This window comes from Mercurialis annua, linkage group LG8 (genome assembly GCF_937616625.2).
Source record: "Mercurialis annua linkage group LG8, ddMerAnnu1.2, whole genome shotgun sequence".
Lineage (NCBI taxonomy): Eukaryota > Viridiplantae > Streptophyta > Magnoliopsida > Malpighiales > Euphorbiaceae > Mercurialis > Mercurialis annua.
Window position 1 is genome coordinate 14,722,311 of NC_065577.1, and position 26,000 is coordinate 14,748,310.

Below are 26,000 nucleotides of genomic sequence, written 5' to 3' on the forward strand. Positions count from 1 at the left end.
CTCTCACCTGCGTTTGATTATTTTATCTCCAGAACAAGATTTGGTTTGCTGGATTAAACATGGAGGTGTGTATTCAGCTGGAAGTTTTTGCAAATTAACTAGGACTGCTAATTTGCAACTTCCATTATCTGCTACAATAAATAACAGATCGGTTCCTTCACCTGTCACGTCTTCATTCTGCACAGCCTGGTCCTCCTTCTCTCCTCCAAGGATTCGTTTCTTTATCTGGTTAGCATTACATGATTGTGTCTCCTCTTTGATCTATCTTAATCACAGGAACATCGTCTCGGATGCAAACATTCTTTGCTCGCTGTGTAAGGAACCGGAAACTCAGAATCATATCCTTATGCATTGTTCCTTTGCCTCATCAGTTTGGAATAATATTTTGAGAAAGATTGGTATTTCATCTGTTATGCCAAATAAGATTGATGAATTCCTTCTCCAATGGAACTCTCTCATTCCTAGATGTTCGAGTCCAAAACTTTGGCATTCAATTTTGGACATTACCATTTGGGAGTTATGGAAAAGCAGAAACCGAAGAATTTTTGATCAAAAATCAACAGACATTGAAGACCTAGTGTTTAGAAACTTCATCTCAGCTTGTTTTTACTTTAGTTGTAATGTAACTAGCTTCCCATACTCGGGAATGGATTTCTTTAGGAATCCGGATTGTATTCTTTTCCATTGATTGTTTTTCCTCTCTCGAGTCGTAGCCTATAGTGTGCCTCGTGTCACTTTTGTGCGAAAACTCTTGTAGTTGGGAGCGTTTGCCACTTCTCGTGGCCTTTTATTAAATTTTACATTCATCAAAAAAAAAAGTATGTTTGAGTTAATTGTGTTCAATGACATGCTTACGTGGTTTATGGTTTATAGAATTCGTAAATTTTTGTTTTGTTTTAATATGCGATGTGTTGTCTTCTTTTAAGTTTCAATTTATTTGGAGTTTTATTTGATATTACTTTATACTTATGAGTTTTAGTGCAAATATCGTTTTTAAATTGTTATGGTGGTATCATATGATTTGGTAGATTGTAAGTATGGAGTTGGAGGAATATTTTGAGGTTGCGTTCGAGATTTTAGTTGTGCTAAGTGCGGTACATAGTTATAAGTAGCACTACAAGAAAACAGCTCAATAGCGACCATTTTTTTGTGACCGGAATTAAATTTGGTCGCAATAAGACTTTAAGAAGGACCGGAATAATAACCAGTCGTTTAATTTCGTTTGATAATTAAACAATAAGGACTGTAATTTTTTCCTTTCCCTAAAAAAATTATATCCGGTCGCAAATAGAAAAAATTAACCCGGGAAGTATCGCGCTCTTTTTTTTAGGCTAAAAAATGCGCTCAGTTTTTTGCGCCATCTATCTCACACTCAGTTTTCTAACCTAATTGTCTAACCTAATCGTCTCAATCATCGGATTCTTCTCATCTCCTCCATCTCATCTCCTCTCATCTCACTCTCAGTTTTCTGGCCTAACCTAATCGTCTCAATTTCTGTCTCACTCTCAATTTTCATTGCTCCAATTTATTATCTCAACTCAGTCTCTGCTTCTGAGAACGAACAAGACGCTTTTGCAATTTCAATTGGCTCGGAAGAAAGAGGCAAAACTGAAAAGGTGGTATTTATTATTTCAATTGGTCATATTGAAGCTTTTTTCATGTTTTATTAAAATACAAGTGGTCTAATTTTGTTTGTTTTTCATTGTTTTTGCAGGTCATTCGTTCTACCCATTCCTCTATAAGGTCTTCTTTGGTTGCTGGGTATATTTCCTTTTTCAATTTAGGTTCACTATTGGATTGTGTTGAGGTTTCTTTTTATTGGGTCTGTCAATTAATTTTCTTTCACTTCCTTTGATTCCATGGTTTCGTGATTGATTGCTTTTATTTTACAAATTAGTTATGTCTCTTTTCCTCTTTTCCTATATGATTTATGATGCTTTCACGTAACACTATGGGATTTATGATCAAATTAATATTTATTTATTTGTTCAGAGTAACTGTTAGCATATTTGATATTTCGGTTGGATTAGTTTACAATTTATAAGATGACTTATTTGATTTGATTTCATGAGCTATTTTAGTTGTTAGAATTGTAGGATTTTCATCTCTTGGGCTTGAGGTAGTATGATTCCATTTTTTATATTGATATGTCAACAGTTTCTCCTGAAACTTCTATCATGATTACTGAGTTTGTAGTCAATTGTCTATTTTCTCTTGTAGAATTGCAGACAAATTTGAGCATTAAATATTTGAATCTTAATGGTGCCTAACCTTAGCTTATAATATAGAAAAATATTTTTATACACAGATGTAGTATATAGTGCATTGTTTAAATAGTGGAATATATGTTAATTTCTTATTTGAGATGAATCTTTTGATATGATAAAACATCTTTAATATATTTGTATCATAAATCTGGTATCATGAGATTATTCATAGTGATCTTGAGTATTAATGAGTTAGGTTAGTTAATAAATAAAATTTGGTGGCCTGAAGATGGTAGATTTGTTCTTAATAAAATGCTTAGTTGGCTTCTTCAAATGTTACTTCTTTGGTGGACCCGTCAACCCTTTTTCATATTTTAGGCAATGTTTATCCAAATATGTTTGTTTCTTATTTATTAAATCTAATATTTTCCTTTTAAATTTGACTTTGTAGAATTTAAAAAGAAAGAAAGCAAATTTGGATTATCTGAATTTTGGGTGTGGGAAGTTACAAATGAATCGCTTTTTGCATCTCTGATTGTAGCTCAGTTAAACGCGGCGGGATCTCGGTTAGTTTTATTTTGTGCAACTTTTTAGTTTTTTCAGTTTAAATTGGATTTTCTTTTGCTAAGTGTGAAAAATTGATTAAACAATGAAAAATATTAAAGTGTTAATGTTTGTTATGTGCTGCCTAAAACTATGACAGTATGTTTATTAGTAATCCTCCTGCTCCTTAAGTCTTGTGATTTAGTATAAATAAAGTAGCTGCTGCATTTAGAATTTAGAGATAGTTTTGCTATTAAATTTGGAAATCGCTGTATTTTAAAAACAGAACATTTTTTCATACTGTTGGTTCCTCACAATATAAAGCAGGTTAGGGTGATTTTCAAAAATGATCTTTGTGTTATGGTTTCAAATCTTTGATTAAATGTGTCTTACTTAAAAATTAATTTAAAACAATCTTTATATTATTGTTTCAAATCTTTTGATTAAATGTTGTGAATTTGTAATGCACAGGTATGTTGCATTATTACCAAACAATAATTGATTGATTATGATACTCTTCCATTTTCTTGCGCTTTCTTAATAAAAACAAAGTATTGCATGTTTAAGGTTGTTTTTACAGATTTTGTTCTCTAATTTATTTTCGGTAAAGATGTTTTTAAAATGACTCTTACAATGTAAAGTGAAGCTTCTTTTTTGTACTGCTTAATTGATCTATTTTATTTATGGGACCTTTTTTTTTTCATTCACCTGCTTAAAATTGAAAAACTTGTAATTTTAGTGACATTGTTGATTATAATTAATTTGACTACTGCCATTGTTAATTATTCGACTTTTACAAAAACTCTTAATGTATGACCTAAAATTGTGATTTTATAGGCCATCTTGAATTTCTTTATTGTATGATAAAATGGCACCTAGTAAGCGTTGGATGGAACTTGTTGATGACCGGCTTAATGAATCGTATAAAATGGGGGTTAAATCTTTTATAGATTATGCTTTTGAAAGAACAAGAGAGGACCTTAATATTAGGTGTCCATGCATCAAATGTATGAACACACTTTTGGGTACTCGTGAATCAGTTTTCTCCCATCTTATTGTCCACGGAATACTGGAGAACTATACGTTTTGGTATCACCATGGGGAAAGATCCGGAGAGCCTCAATCAGAAAGTGAAGGTGACAATGATGAAGAATCTGGAGATGAAGGCGAGGATGACATGCAAGAAATTCTAAGGGACTTCTACCCTAACTTTTGTGATGTTGATGCGAATGATGCTCTTAGAGAGGAACCCAATACCGAAGCAAAGCACTTTTATATGTTGCTAGAAGATTCTCAACATTCTTTATATCCAAATTCTAAAACCTCAAAGTTGTCTGCATTGGTAAATTTGCTTCATATCAAGAGCCTTGGACGATGGAGTAATGAGTCATTTAGCATGCTATTAAAGTATCTTAATGAAGAATTACTTCCTAAAGGGTCTTCTTTGCCTAATTCATACTATGATGCAAAGAAAATAATCAAGGCACTTGGACTTTCCTATCAAAAGATTGATGCTTGTGACAATAATTGCTTGTTGTTTTGGAAGGATGATAAAGAGGCCAACTTCTGTAAAATTTGTGGCACTTCAAGATGGAAGCAAAATAAGAATAGTGGTGATAACCAGCATAAGAAAAATGGGAAGAAAATACCATGCAAGACATTACGATATTTCCCATTAAAGCCCAGACTTCAAAGATTGTTTATGTCGAGGAAGATATCTCCTTTCATGAGATGGCATCATGAACAATGTAAAGATGATGGTATGTTGAAGCATCCGGCAGATTCAATGGCTTGGAAACATTTTGATGAGCTTCATGAATCATTTGCATCAGACCCTCGTAATGTGAGGCTTGGCCTTGCTAGTGATGGTTTTCAACCATTTACAAATTCGAAGACACCATATAGCATTTGGCCTGTTATACTCATTCCATATAATGTTCCACCATGGATGTGCATGAAGCAATCAAATTTGATTCTATCGACCCTTATTCCGGGTCCTGAAGGTCCTGGCGATGCAATTGATGTCTATCTCCAACCTTTGATAGAAGAGCTAAAGGAGTTATGGGAAAATGGGGTTGAGACATATGATGCATCAACTGAGAAAAATTTCCAATTACATGCTGCTTTGTTGTGGACTATCAATGACTTTCCTGCATATGGAAATTTGTCTGGATGGAGCACTAAGGGAAGATTGGCTTGTCCTTGCTGCAATAAAGAAACTTCTTGGAGAAGATTATCTCACAGTGGCAAACAATGTTTCATGGGACATCGTCGTTATCTTTCACCAACTCATAGATGGCGAAATGATAAGAAATCATTTGATGGAACTAGAGAGAAAAGACGACCACCAAAGCCTATTTCTGGTCATGACATACTCGAACAAGTACGCAACCTTGATGGGATGATTCTAACCAAGGATCCTAATAAAAGGGTCAAAATATCACATAAAAGTAGGGGTGATAATTGGAATAAGAAGAGTATCTTTTTTGAACTTCCTTACTGGGATACTTTATTATTACGACATAATTTAGATGTTATGCACATCGAGAAGAATATATGTGATAGTATTCTTGGCACAATCATGGATCTCAAAGGAAAGACCAAGGATACCCTAAAATCTCGGCTTGATTTGCAAGCTATGAAGATAAGGAAAGAATTACACCCAATCAAGCATGGAGATAAATATAAAATACCATTGGCGTCTTACACATTGTCTACTGAAGACAAACATAGATTTTGTCTTTTCCTAAAGGATTTAAAAGTCCCAGATGGCTTTTCATCCAACATTTCTCATTCTGTCAACCTTAGAGATCATAAATTTTCTGGTTTAAAGAGTCATGATTGTCATGTTCTTTTGCAACACTTGCTTCCCCTTGCGATGCGTGGTCTTCTTCCTAAAGCAGTTTATGAACCACTTCTCGAGTTATCTACATTTTTCAATGTTCTTGGTGCTAAAGTATTGAAAGTAGAGGAGTTAAAACAAATTGATGCTCAAATACCTATAACACTTTGCAAATTAGAGAAGACATTCCCTCCTTCATTTTTCGATATAATGGTTCATTTGCCTATACATTTGCCTACTGAAGCTATGATTGGTGGTCCTGTGCAATATCGGTGGATGTACTTTGTAGAACGAACAATGTACACTTTGAAGTCTCTTATACGTAACACGGCTCGTCCAGAGGGTTCAATTGCAGAAGGCTTTATTGCAAATGAATGCATGACCCTTTGCTCAAGGTACTTATCTAGCATAGAAACAAAGTTTAATCGCCTCGAGCGCAATTATGATGGTGGTGCTGATGATGCTATTGGGGAGATTAAAATTTTTTGCCATCCTGGACGAGTTTTAGGAGCAAGGAAAATATGTGATCTTAGTATGAGAGAGATGGAACAAGCTCATGTGTATGTTTTAAAAAATTGTGAAGAAGTCCAACCTTTCCTCGAGTAAGAAATTTTTAACTTTATTCATTTCGTTCCTTTCTTATTTCACTATCGTTTTGACTTTTTTTTGTAGAGAATTTTCACAAATTGAAGCAGGTAGTCTACATAATTTGTCTAACAAAGAATGGGATGAACACTTTGTAAATTGGTTCAATACTAGAGTAAGTACCACTCCAGTAGTTCTTCTTCGTGCTGTTAAATTATTCTAAATAATTACATTAAATTTACATATAATCGTTAATGTAGGTAACACAATTGCATAAGGATGACAATAGCAAAACGATGGAAGATTTGTTTTCATTAGCTCGTGGTCCTAGTCAATATGTTACAAGTTTTAAAGGGTATATCTGTAATGGATATAGATTTCATATAGAAGATCATGAAAAGGGCCTTAGGACACAAAATAGTGGAGTGGTCGTTGTTGGTGACAATGGCATAGAAGCTGAAAATATTGATTATTATGGTGTTTTGTCTGAAATTCTAGAAATTCAATATCTTGGCGGAAGGCGAGTGATGTTGTTCCGTTGTAAGTGGTGGGATGTATATGATAAAGTAAAAGGAATTCAAGTTGATGAGTATGGGATTATAAGTGTCAATTGTCAACGATTTTTAAAAACAAATGAGCCATTTGTAATAGCTAGCCAGGCCTCACAAGTTTTCTATGCCAAAGATAATAAAAATAAAGGCTGGTGTGTCGTGCGAAAGACCCAACCTCGTGATCTGTATACATTTCCATTGCAATCGGAAGACGAGGTTGAATCAGTGGACCTTGGACATGAAGCATATCATCAAGCAGAATCTTTTCAACCGAGATTTGTAGATCGTGATATAGAAGAACAGTTCAATTGGAGTAGAAGTGATTTGGAACCAATAACTGTGGATCCAAAACCATTGGAAGAGAGAAGGACAAGAAAAAGAAAGATGACATAAGTTTTTAAGTTTGATTTTCTTTTGTTTCACAAAACATTTATGAATTATTTTGGTTGTTTTACAAGACATGTATGGATTATTTTGGCTATTTCAGTGCCTATTTTTTTTTTCTTTCAATTTTTGAATATAGTTGTTAATCACAACTTCCATTTGTCTACTATAGTTAAAGTAGTAACTGAATTGATATATATGCTTATGTAAACTCTTTTTTATTAGTTATAGCTGCTGATTTCTTGTTATAATGGTTTATCTTTTGTTTTGTTTGACTTAGGCTAAAATGCAGCCAGCTAAAGCAAAAAACAGAGCAGAATCAAATTTAAGGCCTGGAAAGATCAAGTACATAAAACAAGGTTTATTAGGTAAAGCGAGTGGTCAAGGGTTAAGACAAATGATTTCTGAAGATGGAAGTAGGCCAATTAATTCATTGAAAAGTGCTACAAGTACTCCAATTACACAATTTGGCATTGAGCAGGGGATAACTGGTATCTTCTCTATCTTTATTTTTCATTCATTGTATCATAACTTAGTAGAATGGTCACCTGAACTTGAGTAAGTTAGAATTTGTGTCATTTCATTAGCATTTTTTTAAATGCAGAGGGTGAAAAACAAAGGAAAGTGGAACTAGAGCGCAAGGCAAAATTAGATGAAATTGCTCAAAAACAAAGGCAAAGAGAGATAGAAAAAGAAGAGAAAAGGAGAATATATTGTGCATCTTCTAGGCCTTCATATCCTTCGGCTGTGTCCTATCCGGAGCTAGGAACATCTTCTGTTGCTGCTGCCGCTGGAAAATACGTGCCTATATACAATCGGGACAAAGAAGGCCCAAGAAATGGGGGCTCTAGGGAGCCTCCTTCAGATTGGGGTGCTAGGCAAACACCTGCAATAGATGGAGACCCTTGGCAGCCTCCTCCTAACTCTGACCGATGGGCTAGTAGCACAAGGACTGAAGTTCCAAACCCACCTAGTGATAGGCGACGCGATGGCAGCTCAAAGTCCACTTGTTCATCTTCTAAAGAAGGTAACACACTTTAATTTTCTAGATATACATTTGGCATTCATAATTCTTCATTGATTTGTTGAAAATACATATGTTGTTAGGCATGTACATATATCTTTTATTTTCGGCTCTTTATACTTTAGATTTGTAAATTGGGATCAGTTTGTGTGTTTTGATATTGTTGACAGTGCAAAGGTTTATATATTTATTAACAAATTGAGAATTTATTTGAATAGCTTATACATTTAAATATGTTAATGTATTTATTGACAATGGAAAGGTTAATGAATTTGTTAATAAATTAAAACCTGATTTGAACAGCTAATGTATTCAAGTAGAGTAGTGTATTTGTTGACAGTGGAAAGGTTAATGTATTTGTCAATAAACTAAGACCTAATTTGTTAATACATTAAGCCTTATTTGTATCTAAGCATCTCATTTTTCTATATTTATTTTAATTATCCTTTTTGCTTTTGCTTTTGTATTTTTAAGATACATTTGTTAAGATTGTTGATAGTTGAATCATTTTTGCAAAGTTGTAAGCTTTTACATTATGATTAATTTGCAGGCATGTTCAGCTTAATCTTTTATTTCTTCTTTTGAACTCTGATCTGACATTTAATTTCATGAAGATTCAGTATACATGATCCCACACTCCCATTATTCAATAATGTGTTCATGTTCCGTTACAATTCATTGTTCAATATAGGTGCTTTACAAAAAGGGTCTTCCATAAGAAATGCTTATACTATGGGTTCTAATAGTTCAACTGACCTACCAAGTGACACTCCTTTGCCTCAACCGTCTGAGCTAGTGCAAGATAATACAACAAGTATTATTCTTACTTATTAAGAATGAAATAGCCTGTGATTTTTCTTTTTCTTTTTTTAAATTATATTATGCATAGAAGTAGCCATTCACTTTCTGTTATGGTTATTTGAAGATTCAGGAGGTAAAAATAAAAAGAAAAAAGGGCGAGGAAGGAATATGATAAAAGAAGTCGCTGGCTTGAAAAGGGGGGAGAAGTTGAATGTGACATTTTACAACAATCGTGCAGTTGGACAGAATCATAAATGCTTTACGAGACATTTGGGGAAAATTATTCGTGATCGTCAAATTTGTCCTTTAAATGTGAGATCATGGAAGGAAATTCCCGAAGAAAGAAAGAACCATATGTGGGATTCGGTCACGGTATTTCTTAAAACAATTGAATCTTTTTGCTTTGTTTCAACTCTTGATTTTCTTCTTTATATTTAAGCTTTAAAGGATGAAAAATATTACAACTTTTATAGGAAAAGTTTGAAGCTGATGACCTATTAGATCATCGAGATGATGTCCTCCACCATATGAGAGAGCTATGGAATAAATGGAGGGGAAAGATGCATATCAAAAATGTAAAGAACATGTCAGAACAAGAAGCATTGAACTGTGTGCCTAATGGAGTACATAAAGACGATTGGGAATGGTTGGTGAAGAACTATTACTCTGATAAAAAATATAAGGTATGACGTACTTTTAAACTCAAATGAATTTATATAAGGTATCAAAAAATTTGTCTTATATTTTTTCGTTTAATTTTACATATGTTAGGAAGTAAGCATCCGCAATTCACACCGTAGATCCAAGTTAACAATGCCACATCGTACGGGAAGCAAGCCTGTGAGAGAGATCATTTATGAAATGGTAAACTACATTGAATTACTATTTCTGTTTATGTTTACCTCTTAATATGTGCTATTTTTTTTGGTGAAGGGAGGTAAAGAAGGTAACCCACCAGACGTGGCTGTTGTATTTCATGCAAGTCATAGTAAGAACGGCAAGCTTATTGAACTTGAAACAATTGAAAAATATGTATGTTACTAATTTATATATTTGTTTGTTGATTTTTATCATTATTGATACTAAAATTGAAATTGTTTGATTGTTGTATTAATATTATCTTTTTAACATTGTATTATATTGTAGGATGAAATTCAAGAAGTTATTCGCTCAGAACCATCTCTTTCACGTATTGAATTAGTTGATAAATGTTTCAAAACTCAGAATCATGGCCATGTGGTTTGTTTTGGTGGTGGAGTAAAGCGAAAAGACTTGGATGGTTCATCTTCTAGAAAAGCAGAACTTGTAGAAGAAAATCGCTCAATGAAAGTTCGCTTAAGTTCATTAGAAGAAGAATTTCAAAAGCTAAAGGAAATGTTTTTATCTCAACAAAGTACCAACTTTCAGCCTCCATGTTCTTCACCCCCGGCTGAAGACCTTATGTATTAAATCATATTGCAGGTATGGACTATTAATTATCCAAACTGTTATTTATATAATGCATTTCATCTCCAAGTTTTGTTGATTATGTGCAAATAATTTGATTTCAAACTTTAAGAAACTATAGATTACTTATATGTATAAATGCAATTATGAAATTTGCTGCATGCTTGAAAAATTTAACGTTTAAATAAGCTAGTTTATTGGTATAATTAGAAAGAAAATGAATCAATGCCAAAAGTGAGGTAATTTTCTGCTCACTTGAGTTACTTGATATGATTTTGTTTCGTGCAAAGTATATAATTGAAGACTTTATAATGTTTCCCAAATTAGATCTTGCACCTGTAATTGGTAGATTTCAGAATTATATTACATTTTCTCTAGTTGTTTGGAAGTAGAAATTTATCATTTTGTTGGTTTATTGGCTGTAATTTTATTGATTCTTAGCATTTTTTTGTTGCTTGTATAGAGAGTTTAGTGGTGAAATAGAAAGATAATTGCTCATATAAGTTTAGCGAACTATTAGTAATGATATCAATACAGAAATGGACCGTCGTCATGCTATTTTATAGCTACTATTGCTATTCGCTAAGTTTTTATTTCTATATTGATTACTTAATAGTTTACAATTGTGTAGAGTATTAAGACTTGCATATTTCAATTGTTATAAGCTTGTATTACGTGCATTTCTTGGTAGTTCTAATTTTGGGGGTTTTGAAATGTATACTCTGCCTTGAATTTTTTTTGTAATGAACATGTTTGAGCTTAAAACATATTGTTTACCCAATCTTATTTACTGCAATTATGTCTGCCAAATTGCTCTTTTAATTTAGTTACTTAATTTATCCTAATAATATAATATAGTTTTAATCCACGTTCTTTTTATTACAGGTGGGTCTACGAACAACACCGTACGAAAATCGTGCATCAAAAATTATTTTTGAATCAGGCACATTCTTTTTGGATAGACTAGAATTATTTCTGTTTTGAAAATATTTAGGCATTTTATATTTTTGGATTATTGGAGGTAAAACTATTTTGTGGTTTGTAGTTCCTAAAAATTGTGTTTTTAGATGTCTAATATTTGTGAACGATTTAAAAATTGTTGAACATCTTGTTACAATTGTAAGTATAATTATTTTGTACAATTATAGAAATATTACTTTGTTATAATATTTGGTCTCACATTTATAGTATAATTAAAATAGATTTGATCTCATTAAAACATAAAGCCGTTTAAAATATTACATAATAATTAACATGTTTATTGCGATCGGATTTGTAGTCACAACAACTAAAAATTCAATAATTAAAATATTTTTTGTGACCGGATTCCGGTAACAAATAATGTAATATACTGTTGCAGTTAATTTGAATAAGCTATTAATTCTGAATATAGAGACCGGATTTTGGTCACTAATACTAAATAAAATGGTCGCTATTAGTAAAAGTTACCGTTATATATAAATAATAATGAAGGGAACTCGGTCACAGATATAAATAGTTTCGGTCGCAAAAAAGTTATAAGCGACTAGAAAAGTTCCTGTCGCTAAAACATTTTTGCGTCCGACACCAATTCCGGTCCCTAATTACTATTAGGGCCGAGGCTTATAGCGTCCGTTGGCGACCGGAATATTTCGATCGCTAAAAGTTAATAGAGACCGAACTGTTGCTTTTAAGGACCGGTTTTCCGGTCGCTATTGAGCTGTTTTCTTGTAGTGTAGATTAGAAAACATTCGTAGAAGTTTCCGATATTGAATTTAATTTTTATGGATTAAATGATTTGGTTATGCTCAACTTATGTAATTACACTATGATTTTAAAATAAAATTTGTTTTATTAATTTGATTTTTGTTCAAACATTTTGGTTTATTGATAGAAAGGTATTTTTGTAAATAAAGAGATTTACATTGGTAAATTTTACGTCCTGATAGGAAGAAAGGAATTTTGTCAAATTTGATTCAAAAAGAAAAATTACTTTTTTCGGTTGAACGATTCTTCATATCGTGTTTTTGTTTGAGAGTAAGACTTAAGAGCGACTTAAATTCTGGATATTTTGAAACTTTAATGTGAATTCTGAATATGGAGGATTTTTCCACAGTTTGATTATTTACGAGAAAATGATAAATCATTTAGCAAGTTTGATTTACCGATCACATAAGTTTATCAGTTGAAAGATTTCACAAATTGCAAACTTATTTAAAAGTAAGGGGAATCTGCGAATTTAAAAATCCAAATATTTTGAAAATTTTCAGGGGTTTACAAAACTTATGGTTTTCCAACGGTAAATGTACTTCGATTTTGATATATAAAAAAAAGGTTTAAAATGTGAAGTTTTTTAAAAGAGAGGTGGAAAATTTCAAATATAAAATGTTTTGCGTATTTGAAAATTTTATACTTTCATAGGTTGGATTAGAGCATAACTAACAATCCGGTCGGATAAATTGGTCGTAGTGATTTTTTGTTGTATACGAGGTTATAGTCAATCGATGGAAATTTTTGAGAATTTAGATTTGATTTGGGTATATGAACTAGTTGATTTGAAAAAAATCCAATGATTGTGTTTGGTGAGTTTCGACAATAAAGTTGGTTGGTCGACACTGTAAAATGAGGGTTTAATTGTTGAGAGTTTTGATATTGTTTTGTTCGAATATTAAAATCTAACTGTATGGAATAAAGTTAAGTTTGTGAGACATAGTTAGGATGTAAGTTGATGATTGGATACTTAGATTATTACGACCTATTTTATTTTTGAATTATTGGAGAAATAACTAGGATTGAGATTTTGTTGCTAATCTGGAGATTATGTTATCATGAGTTAAGTTTACGTATTCTTTTGAATGACGGTAAGAGTTTTGTGTTTATGATTCACGAAGTTAATGGTATTATCGAAATTGGTTTTAATCGTTGGATCAAATGATTCAAATAATGGTTGTTTTTGGCCAAAATATTATTTAGTTATTGTGGAGTATTGTTATCGATTGCTTTGGGTGTCGAGCTCATTATAAGTGGATAAGTGAGTAGGTGTTGTAGAACGCAAGATTTTATCAGCTTGTGTTTTCAAGACCCTGTATGAAACGATAGAGTTTGGAATTGTAAGAACTATAGTTGAGCTTAGGTCTTGTTCTTGCACTTTGATAATGTGGAGTTAGAAATCATATAGATTTAAGTTAGTTTTGAAAGCCAACTTGTTAAAGAGTATTTGTGGCTCTCAATTGGATAATTGTTGATTATTCACATTATGATGATCGGGTGATCGTTGGGGCGCTAAGTTGTTAGAATCAGAATTTTGCGCATAAATGTGTTGTGACCGTTTAAACTGCGAGTCAATTTTAGATTTAAAAATTGGAGGTCGAGTTTTTCATAGGTTGGGGAGAATGTAATACCCCATATGTTTTCGGCGTGTTTTGTCTTGTGTTGACATTTCTGAGTGGAAATTTTGTTTAGAGTTATCACTGCGAGAGATTCGAGGTTTCGTTCTAGATTATTTTAAGTTTTTTAGTCAAAACTTTAGTGGGAGAGTTTGTTTTCCCTCGTTAATGTCATCTAGATATGGTGCTATCGTTTATGTCAAGTGAAAGTTAGTGTTATTACTTTTTGTGACCATTTGAGATTGTTTAGTGCATGAGTTGTAGTATTGAGTCATTGTTCGAGGAACAACCTGTTGAGTTTTACTTACGCAAGCGCTTAAGTTGTTAAGCACAAAATTACTATGTTGTGGCTTGTGGTGCCATTTTTAGCATGTTTGTTATTTTGGATTTTATCGAACACTCTGGGTGCGCGTTTTTAATTGTTGACTAGTTAAGTAATGTTGAGTTCCGTTAATTTTCAAACTTCCTGTCGTTTTATCAAATGATTTTTTAGATTTTAAACATTGGTTTATATTAGGGTTTCCTCGGTTCGGGTTTGACTTGAGTCGTCCGACACGTGATTTAAGCTTGGAAGTCTTGGTTGACTCGGCTAAGTACCATTTTGTTTTCTTTTAAGTTGTTTTACCAAATGGTTTGAAAAGGTTTCCAGATTATATTTTCAAATGGAACTCGATAAGGCTTAACTGTTATATGGTTTTGGTTTTATTGGTTACTTGGTTGAGGAATGTTTTTAAGAGGCCGAGTTCGTTATGCAGAATTGTAATTAGTACTGTCCTTGATTACCAAGACTATCTTGTTTATGGGTTTTTACGTTGGCTATATGCGTTTTCGTTCAGACAGCATATGGTTTTATGATATTCTTTTAAGCGGGTTGTGTTGTGTTAAATTCGAGGACGAATTTTTATTAGGTTGGGGAGAATGTAATATCCCATATTTTTGTTGATTTTTTTTCCGTTGAACTTTCGGTAATTATTTGATTATTTTTTTTTGCCATTCATATTATTTGGCCATGTATGGGCCATTCTTATTCTTATATAGCCCATGCATTGTGCATGGCCATACCCATTTTATTAACAGGTCTCTTAAGAGACCTGTTATTATTCAAATGCCTGCAATAGCACGCCTATTACTTCCTATATATATATATATATATATATATATATATATATATATATATATATATATATACACACATGTTTTCTTTACCTCTGAATAAAACGTTTTTAACCCTAATCATTCTCAATTATTTTACTCAACCCTAGCCGTCACAAACGCCTTTGTTCTCTGACTTTGTTCGTCAAAGAAATCCATCAAATTGCTTGTAAAATCGGTAAGAATTCTTTTCTAAATTTCAGTTTTAGTTCATTAACGTAACGTCCCGTTTTTCATCAATATCTCATTCGTTTTTGCACCAAATCAAGCTCCGTTTATTTTCCGTCGTAGCTAGGTCAGCCCTCTTTGATTCTACGCTTGGAAATCATATTTTGGTACGTTATTCTCTCCGTACTAAGCGCCGTCGTTTCACCGCTTTTAAATGTTCTAAGGCTACTTGTTATTGTTTGTTGTTTCCAATCTCTCCTTATAGTTGCTGCCCTTGTTCTTGAGTACTGAGGTGTTTATGTGTAGTATTTGAGATCAGTAAATGATGGGTTTTGCTTTGATTATAATCTCATGTGTTTGCTGTTAATGATCTTGTTTTTAAATCGTGAAATTTCTGCATTAGTTCAATCCTTCATTGCGCGTTATTCTTGTTCATGATGCTGCCATTATTTTGTTTTGCTGATGTGATTACATGGTGTTGAGTGTTAAACTTCTTAAACTTGCATGTTATATGATGTTGGCTAAAGGTTACCCCTATTTTTTGATATAACATAAACTTTAAAGAAGTAAGGCTAATATGGAGTATTCAGTGGAACTTGAGTAAATGCAGAACCAGGCTCAAGCTAATTCTGGAAGCAGAAGAACAGTCAAAGATCAAGAAAGAACAAAGTATGAACAAGTCTGGATCATCAAGTACAATGGGCCTCAAGAGTTTATAGATTTATCTGTAAAGGTAAATGGGCTAAATAAAGTCATTAAAATTCTGAAGCTCTAGAAAATGTTTTTGATTCTCTTTTGATCAAAACGGTTTTAAAGATTGTGACATCATCAAAATGTCCTTTTCAGTCACATGCACACACAAAGAATAAAAACATTCTCTTATTTTCTGGTGCAACGGTTTCTTCACAAGCAATCATTTTTCTCTTTCCTATTGCTTCTAGAAACTGGATAGGTGGCAAATCTTTAAAGGAATCTTTGAAAATATCTGAGGGCTTTTTGGAGAAAAGGTTTTCTATAAATAGACCATCTTCCTCACCTTTCTCCTTAAGCAAGATTTCTGAGTAAACAATCTTTTCAAAGCTTTTCAATGGAGGTTTTAATGTTTTGCTAAAAGATGCTTTTTACTCTTTGGTTTTAAATCTGAGCTTCATTATTTAATGCTTTACTTAACTCGGTTTACTTAATAGGTTGATTTGTATTCAACGAGTTATTTTGCATAAACAGTTTTGGTTAAAGGTTTTTGTAAACACCTAGGTGATAAGTTTACTGGGTTTAAGTTTTCTGGATCTTGGTAAAACCAGTGGTTGGGAAATCAGACTAGAACGGGTAGTGTTTAGCTCTGTATTTCAAGGCTGTTGTTTCTTGCCCGTAAAAGAAACTGGATAGTGGAATTCCCAAGAAGTATTGCTTGGGGAGTGGATGTATGCAGTTGCAGAACCACTATAAAAATTCAGTGTTCTTCGTTTACTGCTTATCTGTTTATTTCCAGTTTAGCTTTAATCATACTTGCATTAGCTTTCGAATATTTTTATAAGTTATTTTTATCAAAGTTTTTAATTCTCAATTCACCCCCCCCCCCCTCTTAAGAAGCCATCTGGACCAACAATTGGTATCAGAGCAGGCTCTGCTTGCTTCTTGCTATTTTAGCATTCTCAGAGTTGATCAATGGCTACTCATGGTGGATCTTACCTAAGTGCTTCTGGGCTACCAGAAGGAAATTCCATTACTAGACCTCCTCTATTCAATGGATCTAATTATGACTACTGGAAAAACAGAATGAAAAGTTTTATTCAGTCACAGGACATTGAATGCTGGAAAAGCATCTTGTATGGAGTTACTCCTCCAACCAAGGTCAATGCTGATGGAACAGAAGTAAGAAAAGATGAAACTGAGTTTACTGAAGCTGATTGGAGAGTGGTACAGACTAATGCAAAAGCTATTACTATGATTCACTGTGCTCTTGACATCAGTGAATACAATCGTGTTAGAAACTGTGTCACTGCTAAACATGTATGGGAAAAACTACAGATTACCTATGAAGGAACCGACCAAGTAAGGGAAACTAAGATCAATCTTCTTCAACGTGATTATGAGCTTTTCCAAATGAAATCTGATGAAGGTATGTCTGAGTTTAGCTCCAGATTCTCTAACATCATAAATGGTCTCAAAAGTTTGGGAGAAAACTTTACTGATGAACAGCTGGTGAAAAAGATATTAAGATCTTTGACTGAGAAATGGGAAAGCAAGACCACAGCAATCATTGAAGCTAAAAATCTGAAAAACTACAGCTTTGATGAACTCATGGGTTCTCTCATGACACATGAAATGGTGAAATACAAGGGAAAGGAGATAGCTCAGGAAAGAAGGAAGAAAGCTGATCTGGCTCTGAAGATTGAATCTGAAAGTGATGATCAAATCAGCTCAGATGAAGAAATAGCTCTGATGACCAAGAGATTCTCAAAGATGTATCGCAAGGGAGACAAACGATACAGAAACAACATGAAGAAATTCATTAAAGGAAAAGTAGATTTGGAAGGAGCTGATGGCTTATGTTTTGGGTGTAACAAACCTGGACATTTCAAAGCTGATTGTCCAAAACTGAAAAGATCAACAAGAGTTGAAAAACCAAAGAAGGGTCTAGCAGCTTGGAGTGATTCTGATGACTCAGATGAAGATAAACCAGAAGAGAAAGCTAATCTCTGTTTAATGGCAATTGAAACCGGAGATAACAGTGGTCAAACTGATGCATATGAGGCTGATTCATCTGACAATGAGGTAGAAAACCTAAAACATTTATCTTATGATGAATTACTTCATAACTGTAATGATATCTTTATGGCTTATAAGGTTGTCTCAAAGAAGTATGTCAAACTGAAAGCTAAAACTAAAAATGTCATTTCTGAAGCTAATGTCAAAATTTCTCAAGCCAATGAAACTGAAAAAGAAAACATAATGCAAAAGGATTTTGACTTAATGACTGAAAAGATTCAGAAAGCTGAAACTGAGGTTTCATTCCTAAAGAAGGAACTTGAAACTTCAAACAACCTTAGAATCAATCTTTTGCAACAGAATGATGCTATGCAAAAGAAGATTGATCTTCTCATTCAAGATCTCGCAAAATTCACTAAGGGAAAAGCTAATCTGAACATGCTTTTGGGAAATCAACGTCCCTATGGAGATACTGGCGGTATTGGTTTTGAAGGTTTTACCAAACCAAAGAAAATGGAATCATTCCTAAAAAATATTCCCACAAAAATCAAAACCATAACCAAAAGGACCTTCATTCCTTACATGTCACATGCCACCTGTTTTTACTGCAATATCAAAGGTCATGTTTCGAAGTTTTGTAAAGCTAAACAGAAAATATCTCAGACTAAACTTATCTGGGTTGTCAAAGGAACTAAACCTGAGAAAGTCACTAACCCAGAAGGACCCAAATCAGTTTGGGTACCTAAACATGCTTGATTTGTTACAGGTCTGCCTAAGGAGCAAGGATGATCAAAATTGGCATATGGATAGTGCTTGCTCAAGGCACATGACTGGTGACAAGTCAAAATTCACCAGTATCAAACTAAAGGATAGAGGAACAGTTTGCTTCGGTGATGACAGTAAAGCTAAAATTATCGGAATTGGAGCTATTGGCAAATATCCATCTATTGAAGGTGTCTCTTTAGTGGATGGACTGAAGTACAATCTTTTAAGTGTAAGTCAGCTCTGTGATAAGCAAAACAGAGTCATCTTTGAACCAACTCACTGTGAGGTACAGGATCTACACAATAATAAAACTCTCTTCTTTGGTAAGAGATTTGAAAATGTGTATCTGGTTGATTTCAATAACTCTCCTATCCCTGATATTTGTCTTGCATCTCTTATGGATGAAAGTTGGCTTTGGCATACAAGATTAGGACATGCTAGCATGCATCTCATTTCTAAACTCTCTAAAAAGGAACTGGTTCGTGGTTTGCCTAAACTGAACTATGAGAAAAACGATGTTTGTGATGCTTGCTTAAAAGGTAAACATGCTAGATCTTCTTTTAAATCCTCTGGTCATATTGCAACTACTAATTGTTTAGAGCTGCTGCATCTTGATTTATTTGGACCAATTACCCCTTCTAGCTTAGGAGGAAAATTCTATGCCCTTGTTGTTGTTGATGATCACTCCAGGTACTCGTGGACACTATTTCTAACTCATAAAGATGAAGTTTTTGAGAGATTCGAAGTTCTGTGTAAAAAGCTCCAAAATCAAAAAGGACTCAAAATCATCTCCATTAGAAGTGATCATGGAAAGGAATTTGAAAATAAGAAATTTGAGGATTTCTGCAACTCTCAAGGCATATCTCATAACTACTCTGCTCCCAGAACTCCTCAGCAAAATGGAGTGGTTGAAAGAAAGAATAGGTCTTTGCAAGAAATGGCTCGAACAATGATTAGTGAAGCTAATCTACCAAAGTACTTCTGGGCTGAAGCTGTGAGTACTGCCTGCTACATTCAGAACAGAGCCTTAGTAAGGTCTACTCTGAAAAAGACCCCGTATGAGCTATGGAGAGGAAGAAAACCCAATGTAAGTTACTTCAGAATTTTTGGCTGCATTTGTTATGTTCATAATAACAATAAAACTCATCTTGCAAAATTTGATGCTAAATCTGATGAAGCTATTTTTATGGGTTACTCTGAGCACAGCAAGGCTTATAGGGTTTTTAATAAACGATCTCTTCTTATTGAGGAATCCATGCATGTAGTCTTTAAAGAAACTAACAATCCTCTACCCAGTAGAGATTTGTCTGGAGATGAACTCTTTACAGGTAACAGCAACAACTCAGAAGAAAATCAGCAGCAAAATATCCTGGATGAACAGAACGTAAATCAGGAACAAATTGAAACTGAAGAAACAGAGAACCAGACTAATGAGCAGTCTGATCAAGCTAATTTTCAGAACGAAGCTGTTTCTAACAGCAATGAGGATCTGCCAAGAGAATGGAGATATCACAAGTATCACTCTCAAGAAAATCTTCTTACTAGTCCTTCTCACAAAATGATGACTAGGAGTGAGCTAAAAAAGATGATTGCCAATGTAGCTCACATAGCCTATGTCTCAAAAGTAGAGCCAAAAGGAATAGAAGAAGGGCTGAAAGATGAAAACTGGCTTCTAGCTATGCAAGAGGAGCTGAATCAGTTTGAGAGAAATGAAGTGTGGAATCTTGTGCCTCGACCAAGGAACAAAACCATTATTGGAACTAAATGGGTGTTCAGAAACAAACTTGATGATCAAGGCAATGTTGTCAGAAACAAAGCAAGACTTGTGGCTAAAGGTTATAATCAAGCTGAAGGCATTGACTATGATGAAACATTTGCTCCAGTTGCAAGGCTTGAATCCATAAGAATGCTTTGTGCATATGCCAGCTACATGAATTTCAAACTACAGCAAATGGATGTAAAAAGTGCCTTCCTAAATGGTTATCTGAATGAAGAGGTTTTTGTGGAACAACCTCAAGGTTTTGAAAGCTATGAGTTTCCTGATCATGTGTTCAAGCTAAAGAAGGCTCTGTATGGGCTAAAACAAGCTCCTAGAGCATGGTATGAAAGATTAAGCAACTTCATGCTTAAAAATGGTTTTTCCAGAGGGAGAGTTGATAAAACATTATTCATCAAAAAGCAACTCAGAGATATTCTCATTGTACAAATTTATGTGGATGACATAGTTTTTGGATCCACCAAAAATAGCTTGTGCAAAGAATTCTCTGACATGATGAAAAATGAGTTTGAGATGAGCATGATGGGAGAACTTAACTTCTTTCTGGGTCTGCAAATCAAGCAATGCAAGGATGGTACTTTCATTACTCAGTCTAAATATGTCAAAGAACTTCTCAAAAAGTTCAAAATGACCGAAGCTAAAGCTACCAAAATTCCAATGAGTGCCACCTTCAAAGTTGAGAAAGATGAAAAAGGTAAATCAGTTGACTGCAAACTCTATAGAGGTATGATCGGTTCATTACTTTATTTAACTGCCAGTCGACCTGATATTCATTTCAGTGTTTGTGTGTGTGCTAGATTTCAAGCTGATCCTAAAGAGTCTCATATTATTGCTGTAAAAAGAATTCTTAGATATCTTCTAGGTACTCAAGAACTTGGTCTTTGGTATCCAAGAGATATCTCATTTGATCTTGTGGGATATAGTGATGCTGATTTTGCAGGAAGCAAAACAGACAGGAAAAGCACTTCAGGAGCATGTCAATTCCTAGGTCATGCACTAATTTCTTGGTTCAGCAAAAAGCAAACCTCTGTGGCTTTATCCACAGCTGAAGCTGAATATATAGCTGCTGGAAGCTGTGTTGCTCAAATAATCTGGATGAAACAAGAGCTAGAAGATTACAACCTGAGGTACACCAAGATTCCCATTATGTGTGATAACACCAGTGCTATCAATTTGACAAAAAATCCTGTCATGCATTCTAGAACTAAGCATATTGAAATCAGACATCATTTCATTCGTGATCATGTTCAAGCTAATGACATTGAGCTAATTTTTGTTCCAACTGAAAAACAGCTTGCTGATATCTTCACTAAACCCTTAAATGAAGAAACTTTTTGCAGGATTCGTAGAGAGATAGGACTTATGATCCTAGAAAGTTGATTGGTCATGCATCTGCATTTTTTTCTGCTCAAAATAATATCTTTCCTGTTTTTGGGTTTTAAATGCTTTTTCAGTTTATTTTTGATTTCTTCTAGCAATCAATCTGTGCTACTTCTCTTTTCTGAATTATTTTTTTTGCATCTTTATAATCTTATCTTTAATAGTTATTATATTAAAAAAAAAAAAAAAAAGGTGCAGCTATTTTTTTAAAAAGAGATCAGTTTTGTCATTTGAGCTCAAATAGCAGAAATTTGAAAAATAAATTATCATAAGTTATCTTTTCAAATTTCGAAGCATGCTGGTAAAAAGGGATAAAACTGTTTCTAACGGATCTTTAGCTTCTAGACTTCTCTTTAAAACGGTAATATGTCCTTGCCTCCTATCTCTGCCACGTGGAAAGATCTCCCTTTATTGTGAATATCCTTGATAACACGCAATCTCCACAGGATCAGCTCTTCAAAATTCAAAAAGGAACCACCTTTGGTTTCTTCTTTAAAAAGAAAATCACTTGACTGATTTATTTCTAAAGTTCAAATCCCTTAGAGTTACTCCTCAACACATCGGTCTCACTTGATTCTTGCATCTTCTCTCAACCGACTGCAATGGTTATTAAAGGAAGGAAAAGGGCTGCTGTCATTGAGTCTGATGGGTCTACCTCAAAGACTCCCACTTCGAAAAAGGCAAAAACTGAAGGAACTAGTTCAGTCAAAAGCAAAGGGTTGAAGGAAGAAGGAGGAATGGCTGTCAACACTTTGATCCGGCCAAAGTTTATAGATTGGAAATTTTTTGGGAAAAAGGACATGCCTTTCAGAGAATGGTTCGAAGTTCAAGGATGGTTAAGCTTTCTAAAGATCAAAGAGGTGATGTATGTTCTGTTGGTGAAAGAATTCTTCTCTACACTCTCTGTGGGAAAAGAAGACAGCTTTAAGGTGACTCTCAAAGGTAAAAGCTTTACCATCACTCTTGATGTTCTTTCAGAAGCTTTTGGAATACCAAACAGAGGAGCTAAAATAGCCAAGAAGAGTGAGATCAAGAAAGCTTCAGACTTTCAGGAGGATCAATTCAAAAAGGAAATCTGTGAAGGAAAAAGAGCTGGGCTTTTAGATGTTTCTTCAGCATCTCTAAGTACAAACTTTCGGGTATTACACAAGTTCATTACTGCTTTCATTGCCCCAAAGTCAGGCTCTCTTGATTATGTGAGTAGTATTGAGCTGTGTTTGATGTGGCACATTGTTAAGAAAAGGAAGTTCAACCTTTGTTACTTGATCATGAACTTGCTCACCAACTCTTCAAAATCTAAAAGTATGCCCTATGCTATGTTGTTAACTGTGTTGTTTGATCATATTGGTGTAAACTTGTCAAAGGCAGTCTCTACTGCTTTGAAGGAGTCAGATGTTATAGGTCAAGGCTTTGTGTCAAAAACAAAGAAATTTAAGGAGTCCAAAGAAATTGAAACAACTCAGTTTGTGGATGATGAAGAGCTGGCAAGTGGTGAAGATAAGACTGAGGAAAAGGAAAAATCAGAAGAGGCATCTGAGAAAGCGGTTAGCTCTGAGGAAAAGGAGGACTCAGAAGAAGAAGAAGCAGAATCCTCAGAAAAAGAGATTTTTGAATCTGCAAAAGGCAAAGATTTGGCTTTGGAGGTTTCTGACTCTATCAATTCAGAGAAGACTGACTCAGAAGACATGGAGACTCTGCAAGAAGCTCTTCAAAAGAAAAGGAATCAAGCCATCCAGATCAAGGCAACTAGTACTCGAATTCCAAAGCTTCCAATCCGAAGAAAAATTGTGTTAACCAAGCATGGTGTTCCAAAAGAAACTGCTCACAGGAAGAAGGATTCAAAAACTCCCTCACAGGAGCTTCCAAGTTACAACATTGATGCCATTATGGAAACTGGGAAAAATACAGAGGAAGCAGACATTGAAACAAAGAAGGACTTTGAGCAGACAACTTTGGGGGTCAACACAAAAGGAGAGACTAGCAAAACTAAGAAGACTGTTGAAGCTGCTTCCACTGAGGCTAATATGGACACATCTGAAGCTAAAGCTAGAGCTCTCCTAGCTGACAAATTTCAGATGTTTGATAGAGCTGCAAGGGAAAGCTTGGATTTATGGCTCACTGAGATGAAAAAGGAGCTTCTGAACTTGATGATTCCAACTGCTCCTATCCCTGCCTTATCTCCATTGAAGCAAGTTGAGAAGGAATCAAAAGGTACTGATGTGGTGAGAAGTATCTCTGGAGCTGATCCAGAAACTACTGAGCCTTTGAACATTGATTCTCCTATCTCAAAAGCTGTTCAGTCCAGCATTCCCCCTTCTGTTTCTAAAAGAGCCACCCGTTCATCCACCAAGTTTGAAACCGCAAAGATCTCACCTGGTGAAATAGGTTCCAAGGACAAACCTGCTGTGTTAAAAGATTAATCTAGCTGTTTCTAGATTTTTAGCACTTTTTATCTTCCCTTAAAACTATGCTCTTTATGTTTTGCTAAGATAGCTTATGCTTCATTTTATTTTCCTATCCATGCTATTTTGTTTATTCCCCTTACTCTTTTTGATGTCTGACAAAAAGGGGGAGTAAATACTTGTGCTTTTTCTTTCTTGCTCTTATATATATATGAATGCCATTTGCTTGCAGAATTTTCTACATTATCTTTTCAGTATGGCTGTTTCTGCTATAAGTCTTATGTATTCTAACTGATCTTATCCACTCTTTGCTTCTATCAAGATAATTTGATTAAGAGTCTTCGTGCAGTTGTTTTTTAGAAAGAAGTTAAAGAAACTCTTGAAAATTAGTTTGGCACAAATTCAGGGGGAGCTAATTTGAGCAGAGATCAAACTAGTTTTCGAAAATCTGCATCTCATTCATTCATACTGTGATTTACTCCTTGTCTCTTAAATCATTCTACTTGTTCAAAGTTTTGTCATTATCAAAAAGGGGGAGATTGTTGGCTAAAGGTTACCCCTATTTTTTGATATAACATAAACTTTAAAGAAGTAAGGCTAATATGGAGTATTCAGTGGAACTTGAGTAAATGCAGAACCAGGCTCAAGCTAATTCTGGAAGCAGAAGAACAGTCAAAGATCAAGAAAGAACAAAGTATGAACAAGTCTGGATCATCAAGTACAATGGGCCTCAAGAGTTTATAGATTTATCTGTAAAGGTAAATGGGCTAAATAAAGTCATTAAAATTCTGAAGCTCTAGAAAATGTTTTTGATTCTCTTTTGATCAAAACGGTTTTAAAGATTGTGACATCATCAAAATGTCCTTTTCAGTCACATGCACACACAAAGAATAAAAACATTCTCTTATTTTCTGGTGCAACGGTTTCTTCACAAGCAATCATTTTTCTCTTTCCTATTGCTTCTAGAAACTGGATAGGTGGCAAATCTTTAAAGGAATCTTTGAAAATATCTGAGGGCTTTTTGGAGAAAAGGTTTTCTATAAATAGACCATCTTCCTCACCTTTCTCCTTAAGCAAGATTTCTGAGTAAACAATCTTTTCAAAGCTTTTCAATGGAGGTTTTAATGTTTTGCTAAAAGATGCTTTTTACTCTTTGGTTTTAAATCTGAGCTTCATTATTTAATGCTTTACTTAACTCGGTTTACTTAATAGGTTGATTTGTATTCAACGAGTTATTTTGCATAAACAGTTTTGGTTAAAGGTTTTTGTAAACACCTAGGTGATAAGTTTACTGGGTTTAAGTTTTCTGGATCTTGGTAAAACCAGTGGTTGGGAAATCAGACTAGAACGGGTAGTGTTTAGCTCTGTATTTCAAGGCTGTTGTTTCTTGCCCGTAAAAGAAACTGGATAGTGGAATTCCCAAGAAGTATTGCTTGGGGAGTGGATGTATGCAGTTGCAGAACCACTATAAAAATTCAGTGTTCTTCGTTTACTGCTTATCTGTTTATTTCCAGTTTAGCTTTAATCATACTTGCATTAGCTTTCGAATATTTTTATAAGTTATTTTTATCAAAGTTTTTAATTCTCAATTCACCCCCCCCCCCCTCTTGAGAAGCCATCTGGACCAACATATGATATCAGGGGAGTAAGTCATTATTGTGGGTTGGTTTCTCCTAACAGTTGCTTTTTACGTTGATTTCGTTCATTGTTGAACCAACGTGGTTGAGTTGCCTCTGTGCATGGAGTTACTTCATTTTCATGGGGTGTTTAGGCATAATTAGGACTTGTTTATGGCTTGAGGCTTAAATGTTGGGAATGCTGAATGCTTTGACTTGGCGGCAATTTTGGCATAAAACTTTGGCCACTTGATTACATAATATGATAATATCATTGTTTTGG

At 34.2% G+C, this 26,000-nt stretch overlaps 3 protein-coding genes across 3 annotated transcripts; all 3 read left to right on the plus strand.

Annotated features, from left to right (window-relative positions):
• Window positions 1–1,319: 1,319 nt before the first annotated feature.
• On the plus strand, window positions 1,320–11,463 carry LOC126661173 (uncharacterized). Its single transcript, XM_050354986.2, has 12 exons — window positions 1,320–1,616; window positions 1,715–1,761; window positions 2,659–2,773; window positions 7,393–7,603; window positions 7,717–8,139; window positions 8,828–8,950; window positions 9,062–9,309; window positions 9,411–9,620; window positions 9,709–9,801; window positions 9,871–9,969; window positions 10,084–10,398; window positions 11,269–11,463. The coding sequence occupies exons 4-11, from the start codon at window positions 7,399–7,401 to the stop codon at window positions 10,384–10,386; spliced, it is 1,704 nt and encodes a 567-aa protein (XP_050210943.1). The 5' UTR covers window positions 1,320–1,616; window positions 1,715–1,761; window positions 2,659–2,773; window positions 7,393–7,398; the 3' UTR covers window positions 10,387–10,398; window positions 11,269–11,463.
• On the plus strand, window positions 3,619–7,121 carry LOC126661681 (uncharacterized). Its single transcript, XM_050355541.1, has 3 exons — window positions 3,619–6,152; window positions 6,265–6,352; window positions 6,438–7,121. Exons 1-3 carry the CDS (start codon window positions 3,619–3,621, stop codon window positions 7,119–7,121), a joined length of 3,306 nt encoding a protein of 1,101 aa, XP_050211498.1.
• A 10,838-nt stretch (window positions 11,464–22,301) lies between the features above and the next one.
• On the plus strand, window positions 22,302–24,119 carry LOC126661683 (uncharacterized). The gene has a single exon (XM_050355543.1). It carries the CDS (start codon window positions 22,302–22,304, stop codon window positions 24,117–24,119), a length of 1,818 nt encoding a protein of 605 aa, XP_050211500.1.
• The last annotated feature ends 1,881 nt before the right edge of the window (window positions 24,120–26,000 follow it).